This window comes from Chaetodon trifascialis, chromosome 20, assembly GCF_039877785.1.
Source record: "Chaetodon trifascialis isolate fChaTrf1 chromosome 20, fChaTrf1.hap1, whole genome shotgun sequence".
Lineage (NCBI taxonomy): Eukaryota > Metazoa > Chordata > Actinopteri > Chaetodontiformes > Chaetodontidae > Chaetodon > Chaetodon trifascialis.
In genome coordinates this window covers 6,925,639-6,940,298 of record NC_092075.1, presented here as the reverse complement: position 1 = coordinate 6,940,298, position 14,660 = coordinate 6,925,639, and the positions used below count along the sequence as shown (strand labels likewise).

The window sequence follows — 14,660 nt, the reverse complement described above, 5'->3', positions numbered from 1 at the left end:
TGCATTTGTCTAACAGCTTAGCTTACTCGTTACTTTTTCAGGCCCTTCCTGCCCAGTGAAAACCATGTATCTCCAGATTTGGTGGTTTTGATTTTTTTTCTGGAGAATTAAAATTTCTGTTATGGGTTGAGAAAATTCTCCTTAAGCTAAATAAACTACTTAAAACCCTGTTGGAATAGCTGGAAAATGCATCGTCACAAAGCTGAAAACAGGGCTGTTTTTCTGAACTCCAGGTGACTTTTTAGAGATACGTGGTTCTCACAGCAGAGTGACACATGATTATCTTATAGAATGCATGCATCGCTGTAGATTAAGATCTGAAAACCTTTTCCACCGCTGGAAAAGACCTGCATCTACCCTCAACTTACACAACTTCTTTTTGCTCTCCTCCTTTCTTCTGAAATGTCATGACCTGGAAATGAGGAGGAGGTTTACAAATAAAAGTCTCATCATTCTGTTCCAGTCTCTTTATTGAGGCAAGAACATTTTTCACATTTGAACCACTCACCTTGTAGAAACAGTGCAGGCGAGTGCCAGTCACTATCTGCACTGCACAATCTCAAATAAGTCTTACTTAAAGCCATCCATGAAGCTATTTCCTGCCTCTAATAATATTTGTTCAACAACAGACACGAGAACTAAATGCCTCATCAGAGTTTTGGTCCATTACTTAAGGCTAGTTGCGTGTATGTGGACTGGGGTTAATGAATATCAGACGATATTGAAAAAAAAAAAAAAAAAAGATTGTTCCAGGCCATCACATCGGCTTTGTAGCTAGATTTCACTTTGTAATGTCAAAGCAACAATCTAATTGAGTAATTAGCTTTGATGAAGTCTAAACTCCTAATATTACCAAAAGGAAACATGCAGTGATATAATTAAAACCTTCCTATTATCTGGTTGTTAGCCATTATAGAACAGCATGGACTTATGTTAGAGGTTTTATGGCTAATTAGCGGACTTAACCCCTGTATTTTCTACAGCACTGGCACACTGATTTTTCTTATTAATCTGACTCTGAAGATAGTGCTTTTTATTTTTGGTGTCCTTCTTGAGAACATACCAAATGATTTATCCATTTAAGGTGGAAAAATAACCGCAGCCTGTGGTTAAAGTCAAGAGTACTGATTTAGGATGAACACTGGTATAAAAGTATGACCAGTGCTCAGAGACTGGCCTGAATAGTGCCGAGAAAAAACAAGAACTGGCTGTTTGATTGCATTCAGGAAGATAACCCAAAAACTACAGTATTACATCCTGAATGTTGTACTTTTATACAAAAGCATTTCCACACACATGCACAGAAACAAACGGTAATATCAGAGCCAAAAGACGTCAGAGGTGTACACAACAGTATGTGGCTGACATTATGTGCAATGGCTTCTGAAATGTGCAAGACAAAGAATATCAGCTGTCTCCATCTAAAGAGAAAAAATAACCAATTAATTAACCAATCTAGTGGTATTTCTCCAGCCCATGGTTGGTGATACTAATCGTGCCTTTCAGCACTGACAGGCACAGCCAAGCAGGGATAACCCTTTCACCACAGCCATCATTTACATAAGGCAGCGTGCAGTAACAACCAATGGCCACTAGATGTCACACGACAGAGCGTAAATGGGGCCGCTTTGAAATGCGCCATAGGAAGGAAGTACTCAGCAGTGAATTGTTTCCTGACTCCTTAGATTACTCTCAAACAACTTTGAAGTTGTGGGAACTACTGAAACATGGGATAAACTTTTATTGAGTTTGTAAAATGTCAGCGCCTTCACATGAACCCAGGTAGAAGGACACATAACATGGCATACAGACTTATCCATTCTAAATATAAGTTGTGATTTTTAGCTTTTGGGATATTAAATCACGCAACCGCGTGCAGACTTGCTTGTGTACAATTTCAGAGTAAAATAGCTCATCTTCAGAGTGACAAAGTAGGTCTAATTTGCGCCATGTATCTCAGTTTACTTTTTTGTACTTGAGAAGATTTACTGAAACAGGTATCTGTAAATGTGAGGTATATTTCTGGAGTTCTGTTGCCTATGAAAACGTTGGAGAGCTATATGTTAAATATTTAACAAACCTGCTTCCTCCTCCAGGGTCCAGGCTCTCCGTACATTTTACTCCCGATTGTGTGTGTTACTATGGAAACGGTTAAATGACAGTCCCCCCAGCACAGAGAGCCAATGGGCAGCCGTGTTGAGGTGTCTGGTTACTCCCAGTCAGCCCACGCTCTAAAGGAGGGGTTATTCCCTTCCCTACTAGTTCTAGTGACTTGGCTACGCTGGAGGCGAGCTCAATGCTGTGCAGTGGCCATCAAACACGACTTCTGAACAATCTCCGAAGATATTTGGTTTACTTTTTTAAAACTGCGGCAGTTTGGAAAGCAATATCCGCAGTGTAGTGGATTTTTACACCTTGAACGCCTTCTGGAAAGTTAAACCTGTTGCCTGCCTGCCTGCCTGCCTGCCTGCCTGCCTCGCCGCACAGTCGACCACTATCCAAGATGTTGCTTTGTGGATGGGATGGCCTCTGGTCCCGCTTGTGTGCGCACTCATAGCCTCGTCGGAGTACGAACATTTGCCTCTCAAGTTGTGTAGCTCATCTCGCCTGGTGAGTTTCTTCCCAAGCACTTTAAACGTGATGTACGAGAACTTAATTGTGTTGTTTGCTAACTTTAGGTTAGCGGTTGGCAGTGGCTCTCCTAAAACAGCGCGAGCCTCGAACGCCGATGCTTCTGTTGTCAAAAAACGTTGACACGGCTATAAGCTAGCTACTTTATGCTAGTAAACAGCCTGTTAAATATTTAGTATCTCTTATATTGCTTGTATTAGAGTATTGCTGTATGTTCTATTGAAATGACAATACTGCTCTACTGTTGTCTGACATGGGGCATCTTTGACCACAGCAGAAACTTAAGTTTGGGAGGGAGGAGACAACACTATAAAAAAAAGAATAAAATGGTGTTTAGCAGACTAACTGTTTTCAAGTTCACTCACCAGTACTTTTTGCTATTTTGGGAAAGTGGTGAACATGAAATATTTTTTTCCTGTCAGTGCAGAGGCATGGGGGTGGCCTCTGGTCCCGTTTGTGTGCGCACTCGTAGCCTCTTGGAACTGGAACAGTTCCCTCTCGAGTAGTGTAGCTCTTCTCGTCCGGTGAGTTTCTTTCTAAGCACTTGATGTACTAAAACTTAATTGTGTTGTTTGCTAACTTTATTCTAACGGTTGGCAGCGACTGTCCACGTCAAAACAGTAGCGCGAGGCTCGAACGTCGATGCTCCTTTTATCTAAAAAACATTGACACTGTTGTTAGCTAGCTGCTTGTATGCTAGTAAACAGTCTTAAACATTTACTATCTTATGTCTCCAAAGTATTGCCGTATATTATATTAGAATGACAATACTGTTCTACTGATTTCTGTCACTTGGCATCTTTGACCACAGCAGTAACTGTATTTTAAGTCTGGGAGGGAGGAGACAGCACTATAAAAATAAATGGTGTGTTAGCTAGCTAACTGTCTCACCCACCAGCACTGTTTGTCATTTGGAGAAAATGGTCAACATGAAATTCTTTTTTTCTTTCCTGTCAGTGCAGAGTGACGGTTTTATGGGTGTTGTGAGGAGGCAGTCTGTACCCTTCCCCCTTCATTACCATAGAAAAGTAGTAAAGTTAACTCAAAGTCAAAGGTCGTGAGTGTTTTGAATATGTCATTCAAGACTGAAGAGGAAGATGGGGAGATGAGCATTCCCATCCAAAGGGGTTATGGTGGAAATGGTGTGAGCATCATCATAGGAAAAATGGGAAAATAGTCAGTGGGTTGGGTTTGTGTGTGTGTTGGGAGGGGGGGATTGGAGTGAGGTTTTGCAAAACCATGCTCTGCATGTCACGGTACTCATGGAAACCCTGTGATTAACAGAAATGGAGCGGATGAGGTTGAGACCAAAATGAGAAGTGAGGTCCAGAGCTGGGCTGATAATCATGGAATAGTCTCCCTCTCTCTCTGGCTGGTCCTGACCCTGGCTGAGCTGAAAAACAAAACACCAACATCCAGTGTGGCTTGTTGGTTAGAGCAGCCAGTTCATTACTGGAAGGTGCCGCGCTCAGTGTTAAAATGGCCAGTGTTGTGTCCATTAGAAACCCTGTGCTAAAGTCGTAGTGAGATAATCTGGGAAGGCATGTTGGCAAATTGACTAAATTTTATGTGGGTTGTGATTAATGAAAGCCAACCATTGGGTTTTCCCTTTTATTTAGGTGAGTGAGTCACTGCTTCTGCTCCATTCCCGCTACTGTTTTCTTCGCAAGAAACTTTCATAAGACACAGCTGTGACTGTAACCACTAACTCTACTCCTGTCACAGTTTTGCAGTAAGGAAGAATACATCGAGTACTTCATATTCACAAGCATTAAAGGAACAGGTTAACTATACATCTTCGTTTTAGCAGTTTAAGAGCACGCGGTCTGGTTTTGGTTTGCTGTACACATTTTGAAAACATCAGTCATTGCATCATCAGTCATGTTGGTTCAAAAGACATTCTGATCCAGGTCTTCCTAGACACTGTATGTGTTTTGAATTTGAATCGTATGCTTGCAGGCTGCATAATACAGTATGATTCTGGGAATAGAGGTTCACTCAGAGTTTGTTGTTGAATTTTCCTGGCATGAATGACTTCAGGAAGATTTTCACCTCAATTTTGGCGCAGAGTACCTCTTCTCACCGGCTTCTGTTCCAAATGCTTTTGCCAGCTGAGACCACAGTTCTGATGTTTGGAGGATATGAACAAATTCCTTCTCATATCTTATGTTACGAGTTATGCTTTTGGAAATAATTCAAGTGGAATCTGGTGTTTTTATGGGTGGTTGCTTCGAAAGTGTAGCCTCTCCTGTTTTCACATGATTTAGGATGAAAGAAAAGTTTGAGAAAGACGTACATGCTTTTCAGATCTCTTTGTTCCTGGTAAATGTAGAGGGATGAGAACTGAAGGAGGCCAGCACACAGTAAATTTATTTGTCCCTTTTTAGTAGGAGTGCCTCAACTGACATCCAATTTTTCATGGGTTTGTTTTCAAATCCTTGTCATGGGTTGTAGCTGTGTCCCTGACAGGAAGGTGGGAGAAAAGGAAAAGCTTCACCTAAGTGCCGAGTAAAGAGCACTATCACGTTTCCAGGATTATTTTCTTTAAATCCTTGTGACTGTGGCCAAGACTTTCTAACACTTAGCAGCAGCAGACTAAGCCTTGTTTAGGTTTTTCTTTCTAGCTATAGTGTGGGAATACCTGCGGACAAACATCCCCACTGTTTGAAAAAGAAAGAGAGAATGAGCTGCTGAAGTGCTGAAGGCTGTCTGCTCTTGCTGTTTTGGGCCGCTGCCTCCTAAGCCCCCCTCAATAATGAGCAGGACCATAGTCCAATGTGAGAGAAGCTGGCCTGCGCAGAAGCCTCAGCGCGGATAAAAAACATTCCACTGTAGGTCTCTGTTGAAATAACAAGGGCCGCAAAACAATCAGTCTTCACAGCACCCGCTCTCCCTATTCTCATGGGTAATGAGCAAGATGGGTAGTAACCCACTTCGCCTCAGACTTCACGCCTCCCATTGACTAGAATGGTTAACCTGCATTCCTGCATAAACATTTAGGCCTGTGACATGCTTACTCATTAACTCTCTTCTACAAACTGGGATTCATAGAAAGGGCATTGTTTCACATGTTACTTTCAGAAATAAAGCCTAACACTAATAGGGCTGCTGACCCAGTTTATGCTTAGAGTTTATGGATAAGTGATATGCTCAAATTTGGCTCATCATGGCAACTCATGCCATCGTGTATTACTTCAGTTAGCCTTGCCATGCTCGCAGTATGGCTCTGTGGATGGTAGTGTTCATCTGTCAGTCGGTCGGTCAACCACTTTGTTCTGAACTGAAATAAATCAACTATGATTTAATACAGACTGTATTTTATTTCCTTTTATTTCCTGAAGGCAGTTCGAAAAATAAACTCAAACTCTGCTTACTTTCTCACCTCCACTCACCCTTCCAATGGATGCATGACCATGATTGTCAGTTTTTGCAAATTACGGGATTTTTTTTAGGCTCCCCCTCTTCTGTGAATAAATGAAAACGATAATCGAAAACATAGTCAGTTGAGGCTGCAGGTGTGGGCCAAACCCACGAGTCAAACCCACGCCTGCATCGCCGTTAGCAAAACTGCAGTACAGCAGCATTACAGGACCCAGCCAAATGTGATCTGACACATTAGGTTTGGGCATCTTTGCTGTTAAGCTCTTTTGTGTCTCTTAGCCAAATATGTACACCTGCCTATCTCACTGGAACAGACATGATGTCTGCAGGATGTCTGCTTGCATTTATTTTTTTAAAGATTATGTAAGGCTTTTTAGGGACAGTGGTTCTATTGAAAAAGAACAATAATAAAATGTGCTGTCATGTACTTTGGTACCCACCAGACATGAGTGATTTTTGGGTGATCTTGCTTAGGATTTATGCCTCATTTCCTGTTTGTATGTTTTCATCTGCTCTGTTTTTGTGTTTTTGATTTATAAAATCCAGTGTGAAAGCTGTGATCTAGCCAGTCCAAATATACTCTGCGCTGTGTTTAATGTGGGTTTGCACACATTTGTGGCAAAAAGCGAAAAATAGCCTGTAAAAGTTCAAAACAGAAGATCTGTCAACACAGAAAATATGGATTTGTTTTCAGTCAAGGAATCATGGGAAAATAATATTTCTGGATTTTGTTTCTAGAGAGAGAGTTTCTGGTTATATTCTTTCATGACTACCTGTCGTTTTCATATTTTGTGGCTCATCATGTTTGGAGTCTCTGATGTCCAGATCATTGGCCAAGAGAAAATGTTGAGGACAAATTAAAAGGCTACCACTGACAGTAGATTTCCTACATTATTATATGCAGTGTTATCATATGAATCCTATAGTAAGAAGAAAATACCATTTCAGAGGCGACTTGCACAATTTCAAAGGTGGTTTCATTGATTTTAGATTTGTTTGCAAATTAAGTTTGATTGGACAGTGAAATCACAACAGTAAGTGACAAACTTTTTTTTTGTCTTCAGGCAGATTATACATTAGACAGATGACTATAAATCGCTCTAAGGACTATCGGTTTTTGTTTAAATTGTCCTTTTCAGAGAGCACAGGTCTCTCGATGTGACTTGGTGGAAGTATGTTAACCTTCTTCTCTAGGGAAGTGATAATACTGCTGAGATGCACTCTGCTCTGTCTGTTTTCTGTCATTTGTGTGGTTCTGTTTGCTTCAATTACCCCCACTATTTTGACACGATTACTCCTGACTGCAACACATGTCTCTGTATCCTCATCCTTGTCTGTCACATTTTGTCCTATGTGAGTCCCTTACCCCATGCATTTGCATATTTGAGCATGTTCAGAATTTCTTTGTGTATTCTGGAAAAACTGGAAAAAATGCATCACTGACCTATACACCAGGTCAATATAGTTACATACTGTATTTCCCCCATATTCTTAGTATTATTATTTATTTTACATTATGAGCATGTCACAAATATGTCCATCTGCTTGGCTTGTTTAGCAATGGTCTTCATACTCTGCTAATGTGAAAATATGACTAGTTTGTCAGGATTCACCTGTTTTTGGTTGATATTAAAACTAATCAAAAACAAAGGTATGGCAGCACTCTGAAACCATGAGTTTGAAATTTATGAGTCGAAAACTCTTTTGCAATAACCACTTCTCCACACACGCTCTTCTACAGTATCACCTACAAGTCTTGTGTGTACTGTGTGTGTACAGAATGTGTTGCACATGCACTGATAGTTGCTGCTCAGAAGTAGTCTGTCACTACTAGAACATACTGTTTTGTTCACATTTGCATCATGTTGGAAAGGGATGATTAGACCCCAATGTCACTGCAGCGCAGGAGCTTTAGAGAGACACAGTGATGGAGGAGAGATGAAATTAGCATGTGTGAAATTGCTCTCAATCAGGGCCCTGTATGCCTAACGTTCAGCTGGTTTATCGCATTTTAAGCCCACAAATCTCCACAAAATTTGGACTACAGTTTAGTTTTCAGACAGTTGCAGCTAAGAAAAAAGAAAAACTGATGCCTTATCTTTGTGCCTTCACATGAAATCAAATCAAATCCTTTAAGACAGCCAGCCTGTGGGTCACATGAGTGAATTCAACATTTCTCCCTTGGGCATAGTGTGTTGTGGCATATGTGCAGTCTGTGGTAACTCATACATGATGTGTACTATTGGTTTGTATATTTACATATATTCTACACCAAAATCTGAATTTGCCATATCATTGCCATCCAGAAGATAATATAAACTACCCAGTTTGAGCATGGCCATGTTATATTTTTATGACATGAAACAGTAAACACAAGTGTGTGTCATTACTTAAGTGTAGAGCAACAAGCAGCTTTAAGAGCACACCAAAAAATGGCGTTTAGCCTTTCAAGATTAGTGTCTTCTTTAGTTGGAAGTTGCTATCTTAACTCTTAGAAGCTTGTAGAGGCTCCAAGTAATAAGCTGCTACTTTGTTGAATGTAACTCAAGTAAAGCAGGGTGTGGGTGTATGTGTGTGTGTGTGTGTGTGTGTGTTTCTGTGCTTGCGCACATCATGTGCTTGTGCTACCTCCTCAGTTGCAGAGGATGATAAGACGGCTCACATTTAGAAGATGTGGGAGTTTTCCCAAGGGCATGAGAGAGCAGAAATGTTGATCAGAGCCAGTGTTAAATGTTTCAATGCTTAGGGTTATTGTTGTGATATAGCAATATGGCCTCATTAGCTTTCATCTTAAACTGTCAGGACAAGTAACATGTGGATTCTTATAGATATATTTTACTGACAGAGTAATCGAAACTGGGGACTTGCTTGGGAAATTGAATTAAAGAGGTATGTTTTGCTCTCACAAGCACAGGAGATGTGATGTGCAGATGCTCTTGTGTGCTTTCTGGCCTGATTTGACCTTGTGCCAGAGGCTCTGATCATGTACAGCAACAGGAAGCAAAGCATGTGTCATGTTCTCCAAATCATGGTTCAAGCTCATTTCTGTGTGTTTATTTTCTGGTGCAAATCAGCTGTCCTCTCTGCTCGCACAGGAAAGATGCACGTGTCTCTGGCAGAAGCCTTGGAGGTTCGAGGAGGTCCGCTCCAGGAGGAGGAGGTCTGGGCAGTGCTCAGCCAGAGTGCTGAGAGCCTCCAGGAACTCTTTCACAAAGGTATGAACATGTGGAATCAAGTGCGCAAAGATATTTCCTAGAAATGAGTGCACATCCATGCAAAGCACAGTCCATGTTTATTTGTCTTGCATACTTTCTAATGTCCTCCCTGTCCTATTTTTAAACAGCCTGCTCTCTAAATCTGTCCACACCACTTTTATGGGATCACTGACCATCTCTGTCTGAAGTGTTGCGAGAATGGATTTATTATCCAAACCATTCCATCGCGTCAGTGTAGAAAAAAACAAACAAGATGAACACATTTATACTGTCTAATTTCTGTCCCTTAAAGTTATATTATAGCCACACTCGGCCTCTAAAATGCATTGCTAAACATTCAGGAATATTCGTCATTGACTGTGCAGTTTTGCTTCTTGTGTTTTCATTATTTTTGTGAGTCACTTGTGTCTGTAAGTGTCTGTGATTGTCCTCGAAGCCAGAGCGAGATAAGGCTGACAAATTCCAGAGAGCTTTTGTAACTTAAGTAAACTTCAGGTGATTAAGGGAGGTTTAAGTTTGGAACATTGGACAGGATGTGAGTCAGCAGGCACCGCGGTGCCTTCTGAGTTATTAGAAGTATGGGTGGTGCCTAGTCTCAAACGAAACTCTGATGCACCTGATCAAATTGCCATAGTTGTGTCATCTAAACTGTTCATGCTCAGCCGTGTGATTTTCCATGAAGCAGTAACCGAGATTAGTCGTGTGCATTTCTGCATAAACCAGCTTGACCTCAACTTTCAGTCTTGTTGATTGTTTCCATTGCAGACAATCCTGGCATGCTTTAGGAATTCCCTCTCATCAGTGTGGCCTGAAAATATGCCTTTTATGCTGAGGTCACATTTATAGAAAGAGGACTGTGCTTTTGTTTTTCAGTCATCAAGGTTTCTGAGATATAGTTCTGAACATAATAAGGACCAAATGAAAGGCTGGATACTCTTTATTCTCTGCATGGTATTGTGCTGCAGTGATTCTGACTGTTAACACATCCTTGTTTTTCCTTCAACGTGTAGTTGTGTAGCTATATTGAGCAAATTGTGGCCTCTCGTGTACAGTTTTAGACTGCTGAGTGAAGCTAAAATTTGAAGAGCAGATGTTGGAACCAGCTATTATAGAGTCACTGAGCTATGTGCAGAAGTATGTCTACCATGAGAGAGGATTAATAAAGGCAGCCATTTAAATTTAAATTTGTTTGACCGTTCGTTAAATGTCCCAGTCAGCTGTGAAAAGTAATAGAGAAATGGAGTTTTTGTCCGTTAAGGTGTGACTTAAAATCAGATAATTTCGATTTGCTGACACAGATGATAATTCCACACTTTTGCTGTACATCGTCTCTTGTCGGGGGGTGTGCAGTGAAAGTGAATGTCATGTGTCCTAATCTAGGGAGTTGGCCAACATGCAACTGACTTAGCAATCCTTGACATGACTACTCAAACACTTTTCAGACATTGTGAATAACCTCACATTGTCAAACACTAAACCACCAGCACAGTTTTTTTCCCTGTGTGTAAACAGTAGTGGTGAGTTACAGTGTTTGTATAAGAGTGATTTGTTTGAACAAGCAATGTGTGAACGTGTGAATATTTCTGATATGTTAAAGGAAGTCCTCCTCATGGTTTTGTCTATAAAATATTTCGGATAAAATAAATCGAGTGGTGTTTTTTTTGTCTCTCGACCTGCTCCTGTGTTTGGTCCTATGCCGAGGCCATCAGCTGCCTGTCGCTTTGATGCCATGTTTGCCATGGAACTGAATGCGTGATACGCTGTGCAGCTTGTAAGCATACGTTTAGAGGACGGCCTCTTAGTATAACAACTCAGAATTACTCCCTGCCCCTAGCTCAGATAGCAGCTTATCAGACTGACAGAGTACATTGTTAAAGGATAAAGAGCTTACAGTTGTACAATTTGCTGTCCTTTGGAAGTCAGTAAGGAATCAAATGGTGCATGCCCCAGTCATGTTTTGAAATCTCTGCTTTCTGATTGGTTGAATAGTCAGCTTCTCTCCGGTATAGTTACTGCTTATATCCGTCGTTTGGTGAAACTGTTGATTCATTTGCTATTTGTCAAGAAATTGATTTGCCCAGGCTGCTTATCCAAAGCAATAGTTTTATGTGGGATACACCTTGTTACTCAGTCTTCGTTTGAGTTAGATCTCCAAATGCTCACGAGTTTTAAACAGGAAACTTATATTTACTTAGTAAATTCCAGCTTTTGAAAGCAGATATTCGGTGCCTCAAATCCAGTTCCTCTGTTCCACTCTGCTCCTCTCCGAGTATCAGTCAAAGAAAAGAATTTTGCAGCGCTGCTCAAACATTCCTTTGTATATTTTTAAAACGTCCTCTGACCATAGCGCTGGCTGTGGCTTCGTAGGAAAAGAGAATTACGCTGTGTAGCCATTCCTTTCTGCTTCTATGCCTCAACAGTTATTTTCTTGCAGACTAAGAAAGCAACATGTGTTTTTGTTTACTTCAATCATCTTGAGTTTCCATAAACGCCAAAGCCTTGGCAAGAAACCTCCACTGTGGTTGGATATGTATACAGTTGCTGAATTCAGGCTGTAAATGCTTTGACAAAATCTGATGCTAGTATGGAGCTTGAAAATCAGTACTTCATTTTAACAGTGCATGTGCATGTATGACAGTGCCTGGGTATTTAAATAAGGAAAGTCCAAACATGTTACTGTATTTGTTTTCCTCTTTTTGTTCCTGATCATATCTCCATTGGTTGAATTGTCTGTTTCCCTCTCCAGACCCTGCAGCCATGGGCTTCATCATCTCTCCCTGGTCCCTCCTGCTCATGCCCTCTGGCAACATCTCATTCACGGACGAGTATGTCACCCAGCAGGACTTGCGACCCTTCACAGCTCCAGAGGTCCTGGAAGGGGCATCCTTGTCTTCTGTCTCGGATATAGAGAAGGTATAAAGCTTTACATAACCAATATGGTTACAAATCCGTTAGTCTGTCTCTTCTGATGCTCTAGCAGTGTTTTATCATCTTTAACTTTTACTAAATACATTTCTTTCTTCATAAAACATTTACAAAAACACTTCCATCTTTTGCTGGTGCATTTCTTTGTTTCTTGGCACTTTACCACCACATGTCAGGTGGTGGGATGATATGAAACAATTGGCCAGAACGTGTAACTTGGCAGACTGATGGTGGCTAAGAAAGTGATCACAGCGACTTGATGGTTTGTGTCAAATGTTGACAAGACATTACATGTGGCTTGGGGGTGTTAGCAAAAAGAAAGTATGGCAGATGTTGGTCAAAGCAGTTTGTCTGATAGCTAAGCTGCTGATGAGGTTTTGGGTTTGATGATCAGGGTCAAAGCTGCAGGTGAGCAGCGGAGGGGTGGGTGGAGATAGAAGCGGAGGCTGCTTAGACCTGTGCATACACACAACATCAACGAATTTGATGTAAAACAACATTGCACTATTTTTTATCAAATAAACCTTCTCCAAGACAGCCTCCACGTGCAGTGCAAACACACTGGGAACGTGGGGCAGACGGGGCTACAGCTAGTGGGCGTAGAAACCTCTGTTGTTGTGACAGAGCAGTCAGGTGTTTAACAAGAGCACATCCTCGCTCGAGACACACAACACAAATGTATTAATTGCGTCCAGATCTGAGATTGTTATGCATTTGCAACATTCAGAACCAAAGTTGTGAGCAACCATATTCTCTCCTGCAAAGCACAACTTATTTTACATGTGCACAGAACCACACCCCCTCTACTTGACTCGGCCCCTCTGGTAGAAAAGCTAAAACCTTGCATGACTGGATTCTCATCTCTGGCACGGCCCCACAGACCTCAGCACAGTTTTGTGCTGAGTCAGTGTTCCAGCCCTGGTCCCGCCTCCCCAGCTGAGTTATTTCAGTGTAGAATATATAATCTGTTTCTCTCATCATCAGCGACTGTGGGTAAATATACGTCAGCTGCGAGTGCCACAATTTTCCTTTCACTTTTTCAACATTTGGGTTGGTGTCGCTTTTAATGGATGGCTTTTAAATTTCCACGTCTTCTGAACGTGCGTGTGTCTTTAAATTTGTACCCGAGCTCTGTTCCTGAAAGACCTTGAAGGCTCTGTTGCATTCTTTGGCAATCCCTGAATTATTCTTTCCTCTACCAAGCCCAACATTCAGGGGAAGTGATTTCTCTCCCAAGCAATGAGTGCAGAGTAATAAGTAGAGGGAAATGGAAAAAGGTTTTTGGATTTAGGCTAAAAGCCCCTGTCTTTTTCTTTTCCAAATAAGAATGAATTCAACTTTTATTACACCCTAGCAGTTATTGAGCTTTAGTCTGTCTCTCTTTCTTTCACACAGGGTAGTTTGACTTATTACAATAAGCTTCAGTGCCTAGTTTATCTGAATGAAACAAAACCTTTATATTCATCCCCCTCCTCTGTGCTCACTATTGCTTTAATCTTATAGTATTGTGTGTTCTTGTTCAAATGTTTGTATCAGCTGCTTAGATTGAGTGAAGTATAATGCTACCTGTGAAGCTTAAGTGACGTTTTGTTTTTTAACAGATGCACATGTACTCTCTGGGAATAACCCTGTTCTGGGGAGCAGACTACGAGATCCCCCAAAGTCAGGTGAGTCATTGCCAAAGATATTTCCTTTCAAATGGCTAGAGGTTATGATATGGGACCATATTTAGAATTGGTAGTCAAGGCTTATGTTGATGACTAAAATCTTATTATTTTTAGTAAACTTAATAAATCATTTTTGCCTTTATGTTTCCAAAACACCACGCTGGGCTCTTAACTGGAATAGCCACACCCAAAAAGAAAACAAAACAAACTATGTTTAATATAATAAACTATAGCTAAAATGAGAACTGTATCTGAAAATATCTCATCTGGATAGGAATAGGTGCAAGCTGTTAAACGCACACTGGAATGTGTTGGGATGATATCTGCCAAGATGCATGGAGATGGTCTGGCTCACAATGCATTCATATCTCAGCAAGAGTCAGCCAGGTGTAACACACAATCGGCACTCATATTTGTGAGAAAGTACCGCCCACAGGTTAGAGCCGCAAGGAGTCACACTCAAGTTTGCCATCCATGTAACATCCCTGAAGGTCTCCGTCCACTCGTCATGTTGTTTCCCTCCTGTAGTAATGCTTGTGGCAGCTGCAAAGTTTATGACAAGCATACGGCCAAGTACAATACGTCATGGTTTCTGATGCATGAAAATAAAGTATCAAAAGACATGAAGTGGACACACTTGTGTTGACAATAACCATACACCCACCTTGCCACCTACTGCTTTCTTAACATAATATGCACAAAAATGGCATGTACACATGATCTCATTACATTTTAATTTAATTTATTTATTTAGTACACTGTTGCATGGCAGTATTTCACAAAGTGAAATCTGACAGTAATTTAGTCAACTGCAAAAAAGAGGGTTCTATCTTGGTGGTAT

General features: G+C 41.0%; 1 protein-coding gene across 1 annotated transcript in view; it reads left to right on the top strand.

The window, feature by feature from the left end:
- The first annotated feature begins 2,284 nt into the window (after positions 1-2,284).
- Positions 2,285-14,660, top strand: part of ptpn13 (protein tyrosine phosphatase non-receptor type 13) — a 46,420-nt gene continuing 34,044 nt past the window's right edge. The window contains exons 1-4 of the mRNA XM_070988431.1: positions 2,285-2,610; positions 9,108-9,227; positions 11,974-12,140; positions 13,754-13,819. Coding sequence (XP_070844532.1) covers positions 9,113-9,227; positions 11,974-12,140; positions 13,754-13,819 — 348 coding nt within the window. The 5' untranslated portion in view covers positions 2,285-2,610; positions 9,108-9,112. The remainder of the gene's footprint in view (positions 2,611-9,107; positions 9,228-11,973; positions 12,141-13,753; positions 13,820-14,660) is intronic.